Raw genomic sequence first — 21,352 nt, 5'->3', positions numbered from 1 at the left:
ACGAATATTTTTATGTAATATAAACAATGTAAATTATTATTAATTGAATACAATAGAGAAAAAAGTAATTTTTTAAGATATATTATATTCCTAATAATTGACAATATGGATTAAAATGGATTGAAATTTTTATGTATATTTTAAGTCCATTAATATTAAATCTAATTCCCGGTAAAATTTTTCATACATGAACATGTATAAATATGTACAATATAAACATACATAAATATTCCTAACATATAATCATATACGAAACGTGTCAATACCCGTTCATACCCTCTTTCTTTTGTAAAATTATACTTTTTAGTATAATAGAAATAATAATAGTAATGTGAAAACATTAAAAATAATTGAAGGAATAATTTTCCCATTGTTTGGTTCAGAAAAAAACAAGTTTGGAAAAATGTAAAAAAAATGTTCATACACAATCATGCATAATTTTATATATATATAATTATACATATAAGTAATATTTTACATTTATTCGAACTTGATTTTTTTCTAAAACAAATAGTATGTGAAAACCCTTAATTATTTTTAATGTTTTCACATTATTATTATTATTTCTATTACACTAAAAAGTAATTTTACAAAAGAAAGAGGGATGTATGAACATGTATGGACATATTTCATATTTCGTATATGATTATAAATGTTTATGAATATGTATGTATGTTTATACATATTATACATAATTACGCATGTAAAATTTTTTATCGAATAAAAAAGAACGTGTTTTATTTAATGGGATTTAATTGGATTCAACCAGATTGAAAAATTATATTTTCTATTCAGAATTTTGAATTGAGCAGTATTCACGATGCACAAAAAAGCTGACATTATTTTTAAATTTTTAGAAAGGCATATAAATATATATGTGTGCTTCATACAATTTTAATAAAAGAATAAAAGTGCATTCGGATGAAAAAGGATTTATTCTTACGTTTGCGCGAATGAGTATTTCTGAAAATCTGAATCGATTTCAATATCCATTCTCAATACCCATTTACTGGAATTGTCAAAGGTATTCTATGATTTTTTGAAGTATCTTATATATCTCGATTTACGATATCTTTAAGGCATTATTTTAAGCGTAAGAAGTGATGAAATAAGACTCTGCAATATTAAAAATAAATAAAGAAAAGAGTACACTGGCATTATTTAAAAACGTCTTAAAATATCACACACACAGATATTTCAACATATCTTCAAAATATGATATTTTGAATCAGTTACAATTAGATATGTTCAAAGTGAAGCTAATATTCATAATGATTCGGAAAAATACTAATTAACAAGGGACTAATTAACAAGGGAAAAATACAAGAGGAAAAATACAAGAAAATAACGTAATTATCAAGATTTATTTGCATAATTTCCATATCAATTAGTTTATTACGTAAAATAGATAAAGATCAATTTTGTTGTGAACAAAGTTAAATTAGTTTCTCTCTCATGGTGACACTAAATTATTGAATTAATTATTAAATTATTGAATTAGAACAAAAGTTTGTAGTACTGTGAACTTCAAGCAGCTGTAATTTCGTTAAAAATTACGAGATTTAAATTTATACAAAGGATTTAAGAGGTTAGACCACCCCTGAGGCTCTAAAATAATAATACCTATGTTTGGGAATTTTTTTTGTAAATAAATAACTGTGACCAAAACTGTTTGGAGGACTTTAGTGCATATATATAATAAACTAAAAAAATATTTTTTTATTAGCCTTATGTCTAAAATGGCGGCACATTGACCCACTCGCTGAATCCTTTTTTTCTACAGCTTCAAATCGGTGTACAAGATTTCAGGCACACGATTTGACTCTGAACAAAATACAAAGAATTTTCATCATCTACATATCTCAAAAACTAGAGAAATACGTAGGAATTTTTAAAAATATTGATTTTTCTCAAAAAAAATTTATTTAAAATTATTCAAAAAATGCTGTTTTGAGAAAAATGCGTTTAAAGTTTTTCAAGAGGATTTTTTGTAATAATCGACAGCTCTAACATGATAGAGGTGCAATTTCACTACAAAACTGTTTCCATCGCATTTCTATAATTAAAAGCTAACGATTTAAAAAAAAAACAAATTCGGTTTTTTCAAACTTCAGGGGTGGTCTAACCCCTTAATGTTTAAAATTACTACTTTTGAAATGTCATTTTGTCTTCTGAATTTCTGTGAGTTTGATATAAGAAAACTATTTAGGAAAATTTTTTTCGTACTTTGTGGGCTTGTTACGTGAAATTTGCAAAAATTTTCAACTTTCTAAAATGAAAGCTTAAAATTTTACCTACAAAATTGTTTTTTAAAAATGTTCTTAAGATTTTTTTCTATTGAGTTATTGCGCATTAAATAAGAAGAGCATTTTGACTTTGATTACTCACAACTGTTAAAAATTATCGCGTGTGTATTGCATCTCAGATTCTCAGATCTAAAACTTTACTATATTATCATAATACAATTATTATATTATTATAAAATTATCATTTATTGTATCAAAATTTTTCATTTTTTATTATCATTTATTGTATTATCGTTTACCAATTTAATACATTTATTTTTATTATTACAATGTTATCATTATATTATTATTACATTATCATGATATTATCATTATATTATCGTTATATGTATTATCATTGTTTTATTATCACATTATTTCTTTGTCTGGTTGCTTTTGTTTTTGATAAAACTAACATATCCTATGGTGTACTCATTATCTGTTATTGACTATCGCATTCTGTTTCTTATCTTTGCAGTTAATCTATTCTTCTTTGGTTCTTTTTAGCACGTCAGCAAATCAATTCTGACTAACATCGATGTGCGATAATAGATGTCGAGAAGCAATAGTTTAAAAAAAAAATTATTGCATGGATCAAAGTCTGCTCATAATCTGTTGATCTGTTGCCGATTATTACCCTTTTTCTCCATCTCTAAACCAGTTTCGATGATTAAGAGGACCGAATATTAATTCAGCGATGAAGTTGTCGCAAAAGAATTATTTCTGCAAAAAATATCTCTCATTATTACTGCCATCTTCATTAACAAAAGTACCCAAATTAATAGATTTACGTTTATGTAGTAAAGGAAATTAAATGTGTGTGTGTCCTTCAAGAAAAAAGTGAATAAAAACTAATCTAATTATATAAACACGGTAATGAATTAAATTTATAATACCTTATTACTTATTACTATTATCTTTTTCTTCAATAATCAATCCATTAATTCTCACAAGTCATCTTTAAACACATTAAACGAGATGCAATAGAAAATTGACTGTGTGCGTGATCTCTGATAAAGTTTTATCGGTCAAGCTTGTTTTAGATTTTTTAGAATAAATAAATTTATCTAGTAGTTTCTATTCCACTAAAAATACCGGAGCAAAATGGCCGTTTAGGATAAGATGTTACTTAAAAAATGTGATCTAAACAATTAATAAACAAAAATAAATGTTCCAAGTAGCAAAGTGATGTCATTTTGTGTTATCGTTATTTTGATATTAAAATGAAGTCCTTGATCACACGTCAAAAAAACGACAAGTTTATTTACTAGGATGTGTCTTATATAGCCAATAGATACAAAATCGATGTTCATTTGAATAAATGCGCGGAAGATACGGACTCGGAATACCGACATGGACTTTGAGCGGTCAAAGATTGTCCCGTGGATGATACATAAGAGGTACTCTTCTTGGGTGGTGGTGGCTGTAGATAAGTGATGATTGTCCTGTCGGAAACGTTCCTCAGTGATCAGTTTGAGCACAGCGCGAGATCGAGAAAGGAGCAACGGGAAAATAAAAAAGAAGCAGATCGTGAAAATGTCTTTCACTATGTTATTGGATCCACCCGGGCCCGAAGCCAGGGCTTTGGCCGAAAAAGAACTCAGAGAAACTGAGGAGAACGTGAAAAAGGGCATTGAGACTCTAAGGAAATATATCGAAGGTTGGTGAATTATCATTTTTTACTATTTAATTCTAAGGTAAATAAAATTTATTCGAACATTTCAATTTAAATTTGAGCAACCATCATATTCCTTCGTTTTTTCTAAAATATTGTCAAAATGTTTAGCTTTTTTGATATACCTAAATGTACTTTGTATTTTTTTCTTAGAAGAAAAAACGCGCCTTTGTTACAAATTCGCTCTGTTGAGAATAAATACCAGAAAAATTAATTCTGCTATGAACACAAAGGGATTGCAAAATGTAATTGTCAAATTTGTTTGTTATTTATAGAAGATAAATATTTTTAAATTCTATTCATTGTGCGTTTGTTAATAAATTATATACAGTTCGTTACAAACTTTGTCGTAAAATGAAAGATTAACTCATCAAGAGTACAAATACGGTTGTTTAAGAATCGCAATAAATCGATTCTTACATAAAGATATTGAAATTCAAATTCGTCTTAACTGTGATATAATGGAAAAGATTATTACGTATTCTGAGAGTTATGAATAGATTGTTTAACTTTGCGCAATAAACAGCATACATTCCCATACAGTATACTTTTTCTAAGGAATATTCTGGGAACGTCTAAAGAATATAAAGATATTTTTTGGACGTAGTTTGTAATTTGTAAGCTGTATGAGATTATCCCGAAAATTTCAAAAATTGATGCAGTTCGTATCTCTGGAAAACTTTGCTTTCGTTTATCTACAAAAATTGATATTATCGCGTTATTATGCTTTTACTTTGGCTGCGTACAGTTTGGACGCTTACGCACTTTAAGCGCTTGATCGTCATTCTGTCTTTATTATTAAACATATAATAAAGAAAGAATCGCTGAAAGTACTGAAATCGTCTAAACCAAAGACAGCTTATACATATATCTGTGCTCGTTTCCATGTAGAGATTAACTTTAATCTTCATTCAACTTAAAAGCGTTCTACAGTGCGTAGTAAACATCCTATCATCTGTCGTAATATTTTGCAATAACCAATCAAAAGAGTCAATGGTAATTATTGATGCTTCTGATTGACTATTACGAAGCATTGCGATTGGCGACGGAGTGTTTGCAACATAGTGTGGAACGCCTTTTACTCTTCATCTTTTTCTAACTTTTAGAAGTGAAAAAAGATGAAGAATAAGTTGGAATTAATTTATGCTGATAGAAACAGTCATTAACTGTTGTTCGACGTGTAAACGTTGATCGAGTTTGTTCAAGTTTCTACTAAATAAGTAATAAATAGATAACTATTAAATTTAAAAAAGGCAGTAAACATTCGTCTTTAGCCGGTGAATAAAGAACTGGTCAAGCAAAGAGCCACTTGAAGTATTCTTTCACATGTAAACGAAACGAGTCATTCAGGGTTTTCTTAATGTTGCTATAAGAATATTATCGAGACTGTTTTGACGGCATATGGCCGTCTCTGAATAGATGTATTGAAAGATAATGTTAAGGTCAGAAATGTGACACTTCAGTAATCTTACTTCTTTTTATATTTTCTCGCTACAGAACGCTCAGCGGAGTCCGATTCATTTTCTTGAAGTTGAACTTTTTAAACCGCGTGACTATTAGAATTGGTACATTATTTTTACATCAAAACATAAAAACATTACGAAACACTTTATACGTACTTCGAGCTTAGATAGTCGCAAAACATTTCAAGTTTAATCATTTGGTATTCTAATTGAATGGAAAATAAAAAGTAATTATTAATTATTGAGATGCAGTTGCGCACTTGTGTTGTCACTAAATAAAAAATACACGAAAGTAATGCTGTTTAAATCGCAAAAAAAATTTATCTAAATATTCAAAAGCAAATATGTAATGAATGTGTATTACTTTTTTGTAACTTTATTTTTTTAGTTGTAGATTAATGTAAAACTGTTTTGAATAAACATTACATGTTACGAATAGACCATGCACCTATAGTAACAGACGTGCATAGAAGATACATGTTGAAAATATGTATTAGTATATTACATATACTATATCACAAATACGAATTGTGCAATTATATAATAAATATAAAATAAAAAGGGATAAAGAAATCTATTTGATAATGCGATTGATGCATGAGTCAAGTACACCTTGACTCTTGGACATGTGAAAGAATAGGCCTGTTCTTTTTGGCTGAATTTTTGCATCAGTTCATCTTTCTTCTTCTTCTTTCCTGAAGAGAAAAGAAAAAAAGATGAACTGATGCAAAAGTTTCAGCTAAAAAGAACAGGCTTAAGAGTAGTTGTACACGTGATATCGCGTCGTTCGAGTGCGGCTTTAAGGATCTTTCAAGTCGGTAGATATGATTCTTGAAGACCGCCTCAACATTTGATGCTTAAAAAAATATCTCGAGTTTACACGGAATTGCGTATCAGGTCGTTAAATTTGGAGTTGCACAATGTTTATTGCGCAATAAATTCGGCTGCCCACGATATGATTCGATTGCACGATAAGTTATAAGATATCACTAGATTTATTTGATAATTGAACAACATTTTGTATTCGCTATGCGACGTATTCGTAGTTTGTGAACGTTATTCCTAGGAAAAAAATTTGTTTATAAAAAATATATATACATAAATGTATGTAATTATACATATATTTATATATAAAATATGCACTGAGAGAAAATTGTTTGGTATTTATAACTACATATTATTACATATTATTACAATTATGATTGTTACTGCTATAATAATAATAATAACAGTAACTATGTATATAGTTTTAGCAATAAATGTATATAGTTGGCAAATTACCCAAGATGTCCGACCGACGACTAAAACCTCTTAAATGTTCAGGATCCATAAAATCAACCATAAAAAAGATGGTTATCCCAAAATATAACTATAAAATTATAGTCACTTGAATCGTTTTTATGGTAATTTCAACTATTTTATGGTTATAATAACTATAATTATAGTCATTTTAGATTTCCAACTATATACATAGTTACTGTTATTATTATTATAGCAGTAATAATTATAATTATAGTAATATATAATTATAGTTACAAATACAAAACATTTTTCTCTCAGTGAGTCCATATATATTTATCCGTTGTATAATTTCTGTTCGTATGCACAAAAGAATTAATAGATGATAAAAAGAAATAAAGAATAATTAGGTAGTCAAAAAGAGTGTTATATGTTTTACATGAGAAATATGTATTTTTCTGGCATCCCAAATGATTCATCTCATTACTCTATGCATAAAAGTATTAAGGTATGGTTATCAAAAGTAAAAAGTTTATAAGATATTTTTATTTTATGCCAAAATGTAAATGAATTAGAATAAAATACAAAATATCTCGTGAACTATTAATTTTTTGCTGTATTTTAATATATGCAGAATAACTAGAAGAGAATATTAGGTAAAAAAATCATATTGGTACAATTCTGTTGAAAAAAACCTTGAAACTTTCGAAACGTTTCTATTTATAAAAAAAATATATATATATATATTATGTAATAATCCCCTTGAAATCATGCAGCCTTTGTATAGAACAATTTTTTAAATAACGTTAATTTATAAGTTCTTTTAAATGCAAATTAGGTTCAACTTATAAAATAGAAAGTTGTATATAATGTAATTTTAATTCTTGTAAGGAAAAAGGAGTTATTTCTTATAATATTTTTAAATTATTATTCTTATTATTTTTTCTGTATGTATATGGACAGAGATTATATTTAAAAAAATAAAACATATATGGACATATTGTATGTATACATATATATTAAAATTATATCCATTTTTATGCAAAATTTTTTACTAGTTTACAAATTTTCGGTCATCCATCACCGGCATTACACATTTGTGTGCTTAAGCATCTGTTTAAACTTGAAATAGAGAATAAATGGCGGCCCTCACGTACAATTTCCCTAATAAGCAGCACTGAGGTAATTGCTTTAAAAATGGACATCGTGACCTCGCACGCAAAGTCGCCCCGAAGCGATCCAATGGCTTTTATACCATTGAAGCGTGAGGCGAGCAGAAATCGGCGAGAAGATGACGGCTAAAAATGCTAAAATTAATGGATTTTATATATTGACATCTAAGCCGTAGAAGGTACTATATCGAAAAAAACATGAAAAAACGTTTATGTCGGAATGTATGCGTAAAAAAATAATGAAGAGCGGTTTATTTCACGCGAGGCGTGAAGACCGATCTATGTCGGAATGTATGCGAAGTGTACGATTTATGTCGAGAAAAGCTTAAAGCACGGTTTAAGTCGTATAAAATGGGAGAAGAGTCTATATAGCGCAATGTTTACTACTCATAAATTACACAAATTTAATTACGGAAAATTAAATAATAGATGAATAAATGAGTCGGAGAAACAGGATTGAAAATCAAGGCAATTCCCGTTCTCAGTCATAAAATTTATGAAAAGAAAATATTGCACTATATAGACTCTTCTTTAATTTTATACAACTTGAACCGTTCTTTTTGCTTTTCTCGATATAAACTGTACTTCGTATGCGTTCTGACATAGACCGGTCTTCATACCTCACGCGAAATAAACTGTTCATTAATTAATTAATTTCTTGATATGAATTTTTATTCATGTTTTTCTCGATACAGTACACTGAGAAAAATGGTCTGGTTGGATTAAACAGTAATTTTGGTAGAAAATGGACGAATCAGAATTTTCTGGTTATGTCTATTAGAATTCTAGTTGAGATAACTAGAATTCTGATTAATATAATTATTATGGTAAAAATAAGAATTCTAGTAGATTTTACTAGAAATATAGTATCAACCAGAATTCCGGTTATCTCAACTAGAATTCTAATAAATTTAACCAGAAATTTCTGATCCGTCCATTTTCAACCAGAAATTTTTTTCAGTGTACTTTCTGCGGTTCAGATGTCGATATTGTTTGCAGACTTAATGATTAATACTTGCAAACCAGGCTTGTTTATTACTTTATTTTTAATCATTCATTCTCGTTCTCTCTCTCAAAAGTCCACGTACTGTAACTGTTGATTATGGTGACACACGATTGACTATGTACCTTGATCGAGAAGTATATTTTGATAACGTGACAGAACGATACAAAGTCCGACGATTCTGACAGATAAGAGAAATGATCAGCTAACGATGAATCATGAATCGTCATTGTGTTAGAAAGATGCGCACATTAATGTCCGGCTATTCATATCACCCACTTTGCACAAGGTTGTTGAATTGAATATTTGCAATGATATAAATATTATTGTATATATATAATATAAAATAGAATACAATAAAGTCACAATGTAATGTAATATAATATTATATTATATATTATGTATATATACAATGGTAAGAAATATTTGCAATATGATGCCGAGATTATAATTTTGAATGATTTATTCGGTAACAATTTAGTTCGTTAAATTAAAAAGTTAGCTAATTTTACGAGCAGAGTGACATCGATGTTTTTTATATCTTTACCACGTTTATATACCACCGATAATTGTTGTAGTTAATAAAATTATTACTTCTGTTTCAGAGGACAAAACGATTTATTTTTCTACCGACGATGATTTCCTTATGATCTTCCTTCGTCCTTGTAAGTTTTATCCCGAGAGTGCGTTTGAACTAATGAAACGAGTCGCAGACTTCAAGGTGAAGCACGCAGCCCTGTTGCATAATCTAATGCCGGAAGACGAAAAGATCGCTTTCGTTGAACACAATGTTGTTAATATTTTCAAACACAGAGATCACAAAAATCGTAGAATAATGTTAGTAAATTGCGGTAAAGTCTGGGATCCGTCAAAAGTCTCCAGCGATCAAATTTTTCGCATATTCTACTTGTTACATGAATTAGCCATGCAGGAACCAGAAACACAGGTATGAATAAAATGTTGTGATTACTAATTATGCCTCCTCTTACATATACACGCAGGAATTAATTAAATAATTAAATTATTTACAATTAGATTAGCTTTAGACACAAATGTAAATGTGTCACAATATTAATTGTAAAAAATATGAAAGAAATTTAGATTAAATTAGATATGTATTTCTTCTTTTGCATATACAAATCTTAGTATTATGAATCACTACTATACAAAAATGCATCAGTATTATGGATACTTATGCGTGTATATAATTACCAGGTTAAACGTGTCATAACTCACAATCAACAAAATTCCATAATTGCCTTGACTGTGCAAAAAAGAAACTTAAATTTTCGCAATTATTGCTAAAGGAGACAAAATTGTATACAGTATTGACGGCATTACAAAGTTAAATTTATATATGCTAATTAAATTTAGCTAGTAATAATAAATTATTTAAATTTTCACACAAAGTTAAGCATCATATTTAATTCGGACGTAAGCGTGAGGCGTAAATGCACTTTGCTCGATTGATAAGATTTAACAAATATGATTCCAATATCAATGTAAGACAAAAAGGAAAAAGACAGTGAAATAAACAAGTAAGAGAAAAAGAAAGAAAATATTAAGTTTTTCCTTGTCAAAATAAGATATATTAAAATTATTAAATAATGAACATTCTAAAATAATTGTTTAAATTATCTAATTACAAGGGTGTTTAATTAAATAAGAAAATTCTTATTTGGTCAAAGAGAATCTTAATGCTTACCTGAATATTTTTATATGATTTTATATACATATTTGACTCTGCAATCTGCAGAATGCTTATTTGCATCAAAATTATTAATTGACGAGCAGTTTAACAATTTTTATGCAAATAAGCATCGTTATAGTAATTAATAATTAGATAATTGATCAAAGATAAATGCTCTCTAGAGATAATCTGAATAAAAATCTTTCAATTAGAGCCGACACAGGATATTATGTGTAATAATCAATTTATTAATGAACAATAAAATTATATAATTACGATATCAGGTAAACGTTTCGACCCTATTATTTGGGTCCTCTTCAGTACCAAAAAAACACAAAAATTCTATAAATAAATGTGTTGAGTAACTATATAACAACAAGGTTGAAAGTTGCGAAGATTGTATCCATTATATATGCATGACAAGAATTTGGTAGAATTGCTATGAAACGGAAAGCAAAATGTTAATAATAGAAGAAGACAATTTCATAAATTATTATATATAAAAGATAAAAACAATTTGATGAGAACATGTCATCGAATGAGTAAAAAATTGCGAGACTTACATGTCATGAATAAGGAAATGGGCTGACGTACATTTCAGAGATGCATCCCGTCATTAATTGAAAAATCACTACACAAATAATGAAATATAAAAATTTAAGAACGAATTAATGATTAAATTATGCGTAAACGATGAGAGCTTACATGACGATAGATTTGACGCGAATTTAACCGCCAGAAGTCACAGTTAGTAATGAGAGAAATTTCAGAACAAAGTCAAACAGACGAGATACATTTCGTAAATACGCCAACTCAACACATTTATTTATAGAATTTTTGTGTTTTTTTGGTACTGAAGAGGACCCAAATAATAGGGTCGAAACGTTTACCTGATGTCATAATTATATAATTTTATTTTTCATTAATAAATTGATTATTACACATAACATCCTATGTCGGCTCTAATAGGCGTTGAAAGATTTATAATAATTAGATGTTAATGAGAATATTAAATCTGCAAATATTTTTTTATAAGTATATTTATTTCTTATTCTTAGATATTTGGTAGTGTTGTGATAATGGATTTCGATGGGCTCTCCATGAAACAAATCACGGGAATGCCACCATCTTTCAGCGTGAAACTGCTTAGTTTTATTCAGGACGCGATGCCACTACGTTTAAAGGAGGTAAATATTAATGCAATAGCAGATAAATAAAATTACACAAAATTACTTTGCGAAAAGAAGAAGTTATCTATTTTTACATTGTTACACACGAATAATTAGTGTCGACTCACATTTGCATTTCCTCATTATATTTATATTGAGTCTATTTTTACATTTTGCAATATGCAGATTAAGTATTGATAACAATGATAACAATAAATACTATGTAAGGTAATCTGCCCATACAATGGTCTATCCAAACTTTATGATTTTTATTTAATTTTTTGCTGAATCTAAGATTAAAAACTGATGCGCGTGCTCTGATTGGCTCTCGCGACACGCGCGCCATGCGTCATCGGCATGACTGAATAGCGCATCGCCGGGTAAGATTTCCGCTACGAATTTTGTGATTTTAATAAAAGATTGTAGGTAGATAATGTAAGAACGAAATTGATTTAGTGCAAAATACAAAGATTATATAATACCAAAAATATTCGTGAAAATAACACAGAATTATGTTTTGAAGAGGGGCCGGACGTAACAATATTTAAAATATTTACATGAATGCTATAAATATTTTAAGAAAAAGTAGCATTTATAGATCATATTGAATACACACGTATTCAATACAATAATGATCTATAAATACTACTTTTCCTTAAAATCTTTATTTAGTATATATTTTCTTCCTTTAGTGAACAAATTGGAGAAATAGAAAATAAAGTAACCTAATATATTACTTTCATAAAATTATGGAAAAAGTTATGGTTTATTAACATATCGACGTGTTTATAATTGACATATAAGAATTACCTATACACAAAGAATTATTTTCCAAATAATTGATATTAATATTTACTTATTTATTTATCTACTTATTTATTTATTTCCAATATTTAGCAAGTGAAATATAATCCTTGGTTTGGAATAACAAAAGCATTAAAAAACTTTAAAAGCGACGTGTGTCCTTAGTATGTCAGTTGGCCATATTGGTTTTATCTTATAAAGACTTATCTCTCTTTGGTTTATAAATAAAACGTGACAAAAATATAAATTAAATATAGTATTATAAAATATAAATACGGAACTGTATTAATATGAATTACGAAAATTAATAACTATTTCCTGGTAACTATAGAAAGCAATTACTCAGATATATCTACAAAATATTACATCATGACTACGACGTTTCGCATTTTGCTTTATTAACAATAACAGAATAAACAAATTGAGCAATAAACTGGTGCAATTGGGTCAGACAGACAGCCTGTATGACTTACTAATATTATCTGTTAAATTCACCTTTATAATTACACACGAATAGCGAGTAGGGCATATTGGGTATTAGGTCATAGAATCCGGTTATCTTACTTGCTCGTTTTATTTGTGACTTATGTGATAGTAGCAACCATTTTACATTTTCATAAATCAATATTATTATCTAAATATTATATTTATATTCGTAAATTCTTCTTTTATATTAGATCAATAGTAGTATATATTTCTAATTATATAATTATACACATTCTAATTACATTTGATATTTATTTAGGTTCACTTTGTAAAACAACCGTTCCTGTTTAAAATGGTGTGGCAAATGTTCAAACCTTTTGTTCGGGAGAAATTGAGGAATCGCATGTTCTTTCATGGTTCCAAGATGTCTTCCTTCCACGCTCACATCCCACCGAGTCATTTACCGAAAAACTACGATGGTGAAATGCCAGAAATAGATTATACAGGTGCCGATTGGTATCCATCAGTGCTGTCTCACGAAGATAAGATTAAAGGTATGAAATAAATTAATAAAAGAAAAATATACATAAATAAATATATATATATGTGGTATATTATATGTATATATAGTACATATAGTATATTGTGTGATAATTGCATAAACTTCTGCAGCTTTAAACTTTTATATCTTTTGTTTTATGCATAAAATTAATTTCATATCGAGACATGATATATGTCTCGATTATATAAATAATTATACAAATGTAGTTGATTTAAAAAAATATCTCGGATTATGTAGATACGTATCAGTCCTAGAAATTATCTAAAGAACAAAATTTTACTAAATAAAAATAAGTAATAGTTTAATTAATATGTTTCATTGAAAGAAATCTGATGATATCAAATTTGATCATAAATGTGGTTCAAGATTAAACCATTTCTTTAAACTATCTATTAGAAAAATTTTTATAAATTAATTTTAATACATATTAAACTTTAGTAAATTGCAATTTTGATATTTTCATAGATTAAGTTTATTATGCATAAAACGAGAATCATAAAAGTTAAAACTGCAACACATCCACACACACACATACGTAATTGATATCTATCTGTTAATAAATAAAAATATTGATATCTATCTGTTTATTTTACAGAGTGGAACACTTATGGATACGTAAAGAATAAATAAGCTGAACTTTCATCAGAGATTGTCATAGATGTTATTAAATATATTTTTTTACAATTCAAGCAAATTCTGGATTTATGGACAATTTAATATATTGTGTGTATAATATTTCAAAAGTACAATACAAGTACACATTTTTTTACATATGAGTAATTCTTTTTTAGAAAAAGAATTATTTTGTATTTGTGAATATGTATATACAAATCTGTTAATAACAAAAAATTGATAAACAAAGAATATAAGAGCGCAGAAATTGTTATAATATCGCATTTTTAATAAAAATTAATTTATAATTCAATTTAAACTTGAAACTTTGAAAATTGTGTTAGCGGATGTGAGTTACTAAAGTATGTTTTATATGCATCAGACGTTGTTATGCAATGTATTATATTATGTGTAATATATGTAATACTATAGTTACAGAGTACATCCGCATTATGTTGTAATATTTGTATTATTATTATTATTATTAATATTGGTATTTGTAAAAAAAAAAATGAGAGAATTTTATTACCAAGTTATCAAATAACGTTATGTATTACAAATGGTATATTTATTTTAAAATATTACACAAATTCTTGTTTGTTGCTTTAACTGCAAATTTATTTTCATTCTAATTTTATTATGACTAAACTGCAAATACTTTATAAATTTTGTGTATAGAGCTTTTATATCCCTATATGTGTATTAGGGCTTACTATTACACGTTTAAACGAAAACACGTTTACACGTATAATTAGTATACCCGTTTATTAGAAACGTTTTTCCGAATATACGACATGTGTTTTAAGTAGGGCTCGCTATTATACGTTTAAACGAAAATACATTTACACGTATATTTAGCACATCCATCTATGAAAACCGTTTTTTCGAACATTTTTACGTTATTATAATAAACGTTTATCTCTTTATTATATTTATTATATATATATGGAGTCATCTTATAGTGTGATGGATTGAAAAAATCGAAAACTTTTTTTGAATGTAAAAAAGACGTTTGAGTGTAAAAACGGAAAAAATATGTACATGAAATAACATTAAAACGGTGTACATAAAATATGTACATAAAATAACATTAAAACGGTGTATTCGGACAAATGTTTCTAATAAACTAATATGCTAATTCTACGAGTAAATCTTTATGTTGGCTTGTGTACAACGACTTTAAAGTGCATTTTAAAATGTTAAACTATAAGAAAATGCAAAAAATAAAATTTTAATTTTATAAAAAAAATGTTAAAATATTTGACAAGACAGTTTTTATAGAAGGATGTGCTAAATATACATATATACATGTAATATTCTCGTTTAAATATATAATACTAGGCCCTTGCTTAAAACACGTATATTCGGAAAAACGTTTCTAATAAAAAGATATGCTAATTATACATGTAAACGTTTACTTATAAGTAAACTTTTTTCTGAAAGTGAATATAAACGGATAAACGTTTCACGTTTACACGTATCTTTGAAAAACAGAATAAAATCAGAGCTTTAATGTGTATGAAAGCTGATAAGTAAATATTACTACTTTTATTCTTTCTGAATAATTTTTAACCCTTTCCTTTGAAAATTATTAAAAAGCAGCAAAAATATTTTTCATTTTTGTACACATACATGACAATTATTATGCATGAAAATTATTCTTATATTAAATAAACACAAATTTGAGTGAATCTTTTGGGACATGTGAAATGTCTTCCATTAAACACAAATTTTTCAACATACAGTGTACAATTGAGTGAGTTTACTTATATGTTACAGTCATCTATGTAACACTCTAAGAAATTAATTTCGTAATTTATTGCAGATATGAAAATATCAAGGCTATATTAATATTTTATTTTAGAAATTATAATACATATAATCATATAAAACCGGTCTTTTAATCGGTATGACATGGTACTGGTATGCCGCAAATGATTTCCATTGCAAGTGTACCGCAAAAATTTTAGAAGAGATAAAAAGAAACGAAAGGAATGAGAAATAAATAATAAAGCAGTTATATGTTTACATGGAGCTTGTTTTATTACCTCTAAGATCTTATCGTCTATCTATTCGTTTAATTCAAAGAATTTTTGTTTACGGACTTAATGTGACCACTTTAATTAATTTAATAATGACTTTAATTATTTTGATTATTTGATTCTTGGATTACAACAGATAAAAGATTTAATAATTAGGATCGTTTTATATTGTTAATATACACTGAAAAAAAATTCAAATTAAGGTCGAAACGTATACGATTTAAAATGTTTTGTATATACTAATTATTATTGAATTTATACTGCACTGTTAACAAGCTACGCTGGATGTCATGTGCAAATTAGTTACATATAAACAAATAAGTTAGTCAATAAATAAAATCATATATTTTGACTTTTAATGTGGTCATTCTTAATGTGATACAATTTAAAAATATAATAATTATTAATCGGACTAAACAACTTAAAACAAATTATATACGAGGTGTGATCAAAAAGTAAGGTGACTTTTTGAATTTCGCGTGCTCTGTACACTCTAATTTCAAAATTTTTGTTGTTGTGTTGGTACACTCGTCACGATCATATGTTCACAGTTTTGACTATATAGCATGTGTTGTTTTTATGTGAGAGGCATAAAGGTTAGACTCGTGTTTGCGTGCTCGGCGATTTTTTGCTGTTGAAAATAATGGAGCAGAGAGTTTGTATTAATTTTTGTGTAAAAAATGGTATTAAGTGTTCAAAAACTCTTGAAATGTTGACAGTGGCGTACGGTGAGTCAACTTTGAGCAAAAAAAATGTTTATAAATGGTATAAGTTATTCCAAGAGGGTCGAGAAAATGTTAATGATGAACCTCGCTCTGGACGCCCCAGCACGTCAAAAACCGACGAAAATGTTCAGAAAGTGAAAGAAATTGTGTTGAAAAATCGTCAAATCACGATTAGAGAAATAGCTGATGATCTTAAGAAAAATGTCTGGAAGTGTGGAAAGAAAATTCATGGATTATGCACCATGATAATGCACCTGCGCACACGTCGTTACTAGTGAGTAGTTTTTTTGGCCAAAAACAATACTGTCATCATGCCTCAGCCATCGTATTCACCAGACTTGGCCCCCTGCGACTTTTTCCTCTTTCCAAAATTGAAAAGGCCCATGAAAGGACGAAGATTTGCGACGATTGAGAAGATTAAGGCTGCATCGCTGGAGGAGCTCAAGGCAATACCCAAAAGTGCATTTCAGAAGTGTTTTGACGACTGGAAAAAGCGCTGGCACAAGTGCATTGTATCAGAGGGGGATTATTTTGAAGGGGATAACATAATTTTGGATGAATAAATGAATATTTTTTTATAAAAATGAAAAGTCACCTTACTTTTTGATCACACCTCGTACGTAAGTTACATATTATCTAGCCTACTTCTAATTTTTAAATTTATATTTTATTAATTTTATCAACTTGAAATTTTATTGATAAAAGTGAGGTGTAAAGATATTTTGTATTTACTCTCATTTTAATCAAAGCGATATCGTTATTGCGATAACATAATTTTTGAAATAATAAAATAAAAAGTAAATCTTTAGAATTTTTTATTATTTAATTTAGAATATATCAGATAAAAGACCTATGCATTTATTTGATGATGTACGTAGGTCGTCTGAAAAGTTTTGAGCCAACATAAAATGGCATTACTCGTCAAAATCATTTGGTTTCATGTTAAGGCTCAAAACTTTTCAAACGACTCTCGTACTTCGTATTGCCAAACTTAGCTTGATATTTAATGTGCCGCGAATTAAAAAAGGTTAAAAAATATTGAACTATGAGAATAAAAAAATTAATACACAAATATATACAACCATAAAGGTTTACTCTAAAAGTAATCCCTACTTTAAAAGTAATTCCTTTGGTGGGAGGATTCCGTCAGCCTATACTCTCGATGCACACGTCACTCATATCGGCCGGTACCTAGTAATTTTTCACTGCTTTACTAATTAGAATGTTTTATATTAAATTGGTTAATTAATTAATTAGCGATGTGCGCAATCGGAGCTCTTTCCCCTTTAACATTGTGTAACATTAAATTACAAAAATCTGGAAACCGTGCATAATATGAAACTTATAGCGAATTCGGTTGAATGTACTTAGTGCCTACTGATGCATGTTAAGCGGAAAGACTTCGTAATTCGCTATTAAACTTCTAGTGGGATTCAATTATTCATTATTTTCGTAAACAGCTATGTAATGCTCTAAAAATAATTGACGGTCTTCTGATTTGTCCTTACGCAAGTACTAATACAGAATAAGTCATAATAATATTATAAGGACATTATCATGATCTATATTTGTTACTTTTAAGTTCATTTTTAAGTAACAAATAACGTCATGATAACGTGATTATATCATTATAGCTTAATTATAATTCTGTGTTCTACTTTAGTATTTAATGTTATTATTTATGTAATGTTATTGAATATTCAACGGTATTATGAACTGTTTGAGATAGTACAGTAGACTATCATATAACGCATATTTAGACAACGCGGTTTCCAATAATGTTTGTGGCAACCCTCAATTACGTGGTAAATTACCTTCGTACTACATGGTTCTTTTTTAAATTGTGGCTTAGTCAGTTCATTGCTGTTGCAATAGCAATTATTTTGGATTTTTGCGATAAAATTATTTCTGCATGGAAGAAATAATTTTATTACATTAAAAATTTTAGTTAGACACAGATTCGAAAATAATCTTATTGGACTATTGAAATAATTATTATATCTATATATGATAGGTCGCAAGCATAATAAATGAGCAATAATGCAAAAGTTTTGTCATTTTAGTAACCAGTTTGATCATTCTAAATAATTATTTTGATGAGTCAACAAAATTATTTTCAGATTTCTACGTTTTTAAAGTCGCGTATACATCTAGCGAACGAACAGCGAACGCGAACATTCGGACATTCGCGTTTATGTTCGTAGTTCGTTCGTACATTTTTTCGATTGCATCGAACACGGGCCGAACATCCATTCGATCTTGATTCGGTGCTCGAGTCATTGTTCGCTATAACCTTATTGCTTGCGACAATTAATATTTTTATTTTATAACAGATATTTTGTAAATCACATAATTATATTTAAATTTGTGCTGCAAGTATATACATAGAGATAAATTTCATATTTGAAAAATAGAGGATCATATTATTTAACTAATCTATATGATTATAAGTCAAATAGCGAACACATGATTACAGCGCGCACGAATCGCGCACGAATCGCGCACGAATTGTCTTTGATGTATCGTTTCATGAGGGAACCGAGTCGAATGTGAATCGAATGTTCGATTCTCATTCGCTTTGACGTATACATTTGCTGAATGCAACCAATGAATGTTCGCGTTCGCTGTTCGTTCGGTGTTCGTTCGCTAGGTGTATACGCGGCTTTACAGGTTAAAAAAAAATGAGTATCATTTAATTCAGATTTTTTATAATTCGGAGCTTGTCCTAAACATTATATTAAGGTTTATCTTCATACAGCTCATTTTATCCCACAGAGCTTTCTGGGAACGTTCTCAGGACGTTGGGATGTTCTTTAGAATGTCCTTTGAAGATCTTTGTTTTTATTTAACACTGTTTATTTATGTCAAGCATATATATAAGATTTATATATTCTATATAACTTACTTTAACATAATCACTTATCATCAACATATCTGTAATAACGAGGTAATACTTTCCTCATTATGCAAATGTGATCGATTCGTATACGTGAGGAATTTATAAATACGATTTCCATATGATAATGAATACAATACAATTTAATTACAATACTATACTTACGGCAAGCAAAGTAATAAAAATGTTTGTTACGTTTATAAAAAAATTTTTTAACAGTTTTACTACATGATTCGAAAATATACCACGTGTATTGCATCCAAATGTTAAAACATTGCCAATATCCGGTTCAAAAGGTCAGCCTGTTGATTAAAATTCGTGACTTGTCAATTGGCCTAGACCTCTATCAATATTCTATTGTATCTATTAATTGTGTTAAAAATATCTATCTTGTTATATATATTGTACATATATATATATTCATACAACATAATTTAATAGTAAATTACATTATAATAAATTTCAGATATGATGTCAAAGGCTGTTTTTTTCTAATTTATCACTTGATCACTAGAACTTGAAATTATTTAACAATCCACTAATATACGAAACAGTTTGAATATGAATTGTAAACAGCTCGAATTGTTTGAATTTTTCCTGGGAGTAAATAAATGTCAACAATTCAATAATAAATTCAAGTAAAAGAGACATCATTCCCAATATCTGTCGTAATCTTGTTCTTTTCTTTTACATCGTTAAATTTTGCGAAACATTTCCTATGTCGTAGATATGTATTGTAATCTAACTGTTCCAAGTTGAATTAAATTTAAATATTTTGACCTTCGTCAATTTTTCTTCTTTTTCCATTGTTTCATTGAATATTATAATGTGTAGGTTCAATTAGTTTGAGTTTTTGTATATTTGTATATAAATTCTTGTTACAACAAGTGCCTTCTGTATTTAAGTTCTCTTTTCTTTGTTCTACGTCCTGTTTCTTGCAAACAAAAAGAAAAAGAGAATATCGGAGTGGTAATCTTGGCTCCACCTTTTTATACCGCCATTTTAAATACATTTCATTCATTTTGAAATTCTCTTTGTAATTATCAAACTTGTTCGGAATCAAATCTTGTACACAAGTGCACATAATATTATTATTATTAAGTAATGTTATCACTGTAAAAGAAAAAAACAAATATCAAGTTCTTATTTGTGGTGAATACTATTTTTTCCTTGAATTGTCTTAACGAATACTATTTTTTCCTTGTAATTATCTAAATTGTTATTTCGTTGATTGTTGTAAATGAATCATACATACAGTTTAAGAATATGCATTATACATATTTGTAAAATAATAAAGACATTTTTTTAAATTACACATTATTTTAGATTGTATTTAAAAATTAAACGAAATAAAATATTTAGCGGCGGTTTAAAATTTGCAGAATCCAAAATTATTTTAAAATACTTTAAGTATTTAAAATAATGTAAAGTTATATATTGCAATGTACTAATAATTCTCTCATTGCAATGAAACTTTGTATAAATCATTTTAAGTACATGCTTAAAACATTTATGTACAATTAAAATTTTTCATTGAAATTTTGAATTTTATTGTTATAATAATAAAAAAAATAATAACAACTAAACTA

At 27.9% G+C, this 21,352-nt stretch overlaps 1 protein-coding gene across 1 annotated transcript; it reads left to right on the top strand.

Annotated features, from left to right (window-relative positions):
• The first annotated feature begins 3,589 nt into the window (after positions 1-3,589).
• LOC108761676 (alpha-tocopherol transfer protein-like) lies at positions 3,590-14,221 on the top strand. The gene is made up of 5 exons (XM_018508340.1): positions 3,590-3,945; positions 9,443-9,783; positions 11,586-11,714; positions 13,246-13,480; positions 14,084-14,221. Exons 1-5 carry the CDS (start codon positions 3,822-3,824, stop codon positions 14,116-14,118), a joined length of 864 nt encoding a protein of 287 aa, XP_018363842.1. The 5' UTR covers positions 3,590-3,821; the 3' UTR covers positions 14,119-14,221.
• Positions 14,222-21,352: the final 7,131 nt, after the last annotated feature.

Source organism: Trachymyrmex cornetzi, unplaced genomic scaffold (assembly GCF_001594075.2).
Source record: "Trachymyrmex cornetzi isolate Tcor2-1 unplaced genomic scaffold, Tcor1.1 scaffold26, whole genome shotgun sequence".
Classification (NCBI taxonomy): domain Eukaryota; kingdom Metazoa; phylum Arthropoda; class Insecta; order Hymenoptera; family Formicidae; genus Trachymyrmex; species Trachymyrmex cornetzi.
Note: the sequence above shows the minus strand (reverse complement) of the source record. Positions and strands in the feature narration are given on the sequence as shown.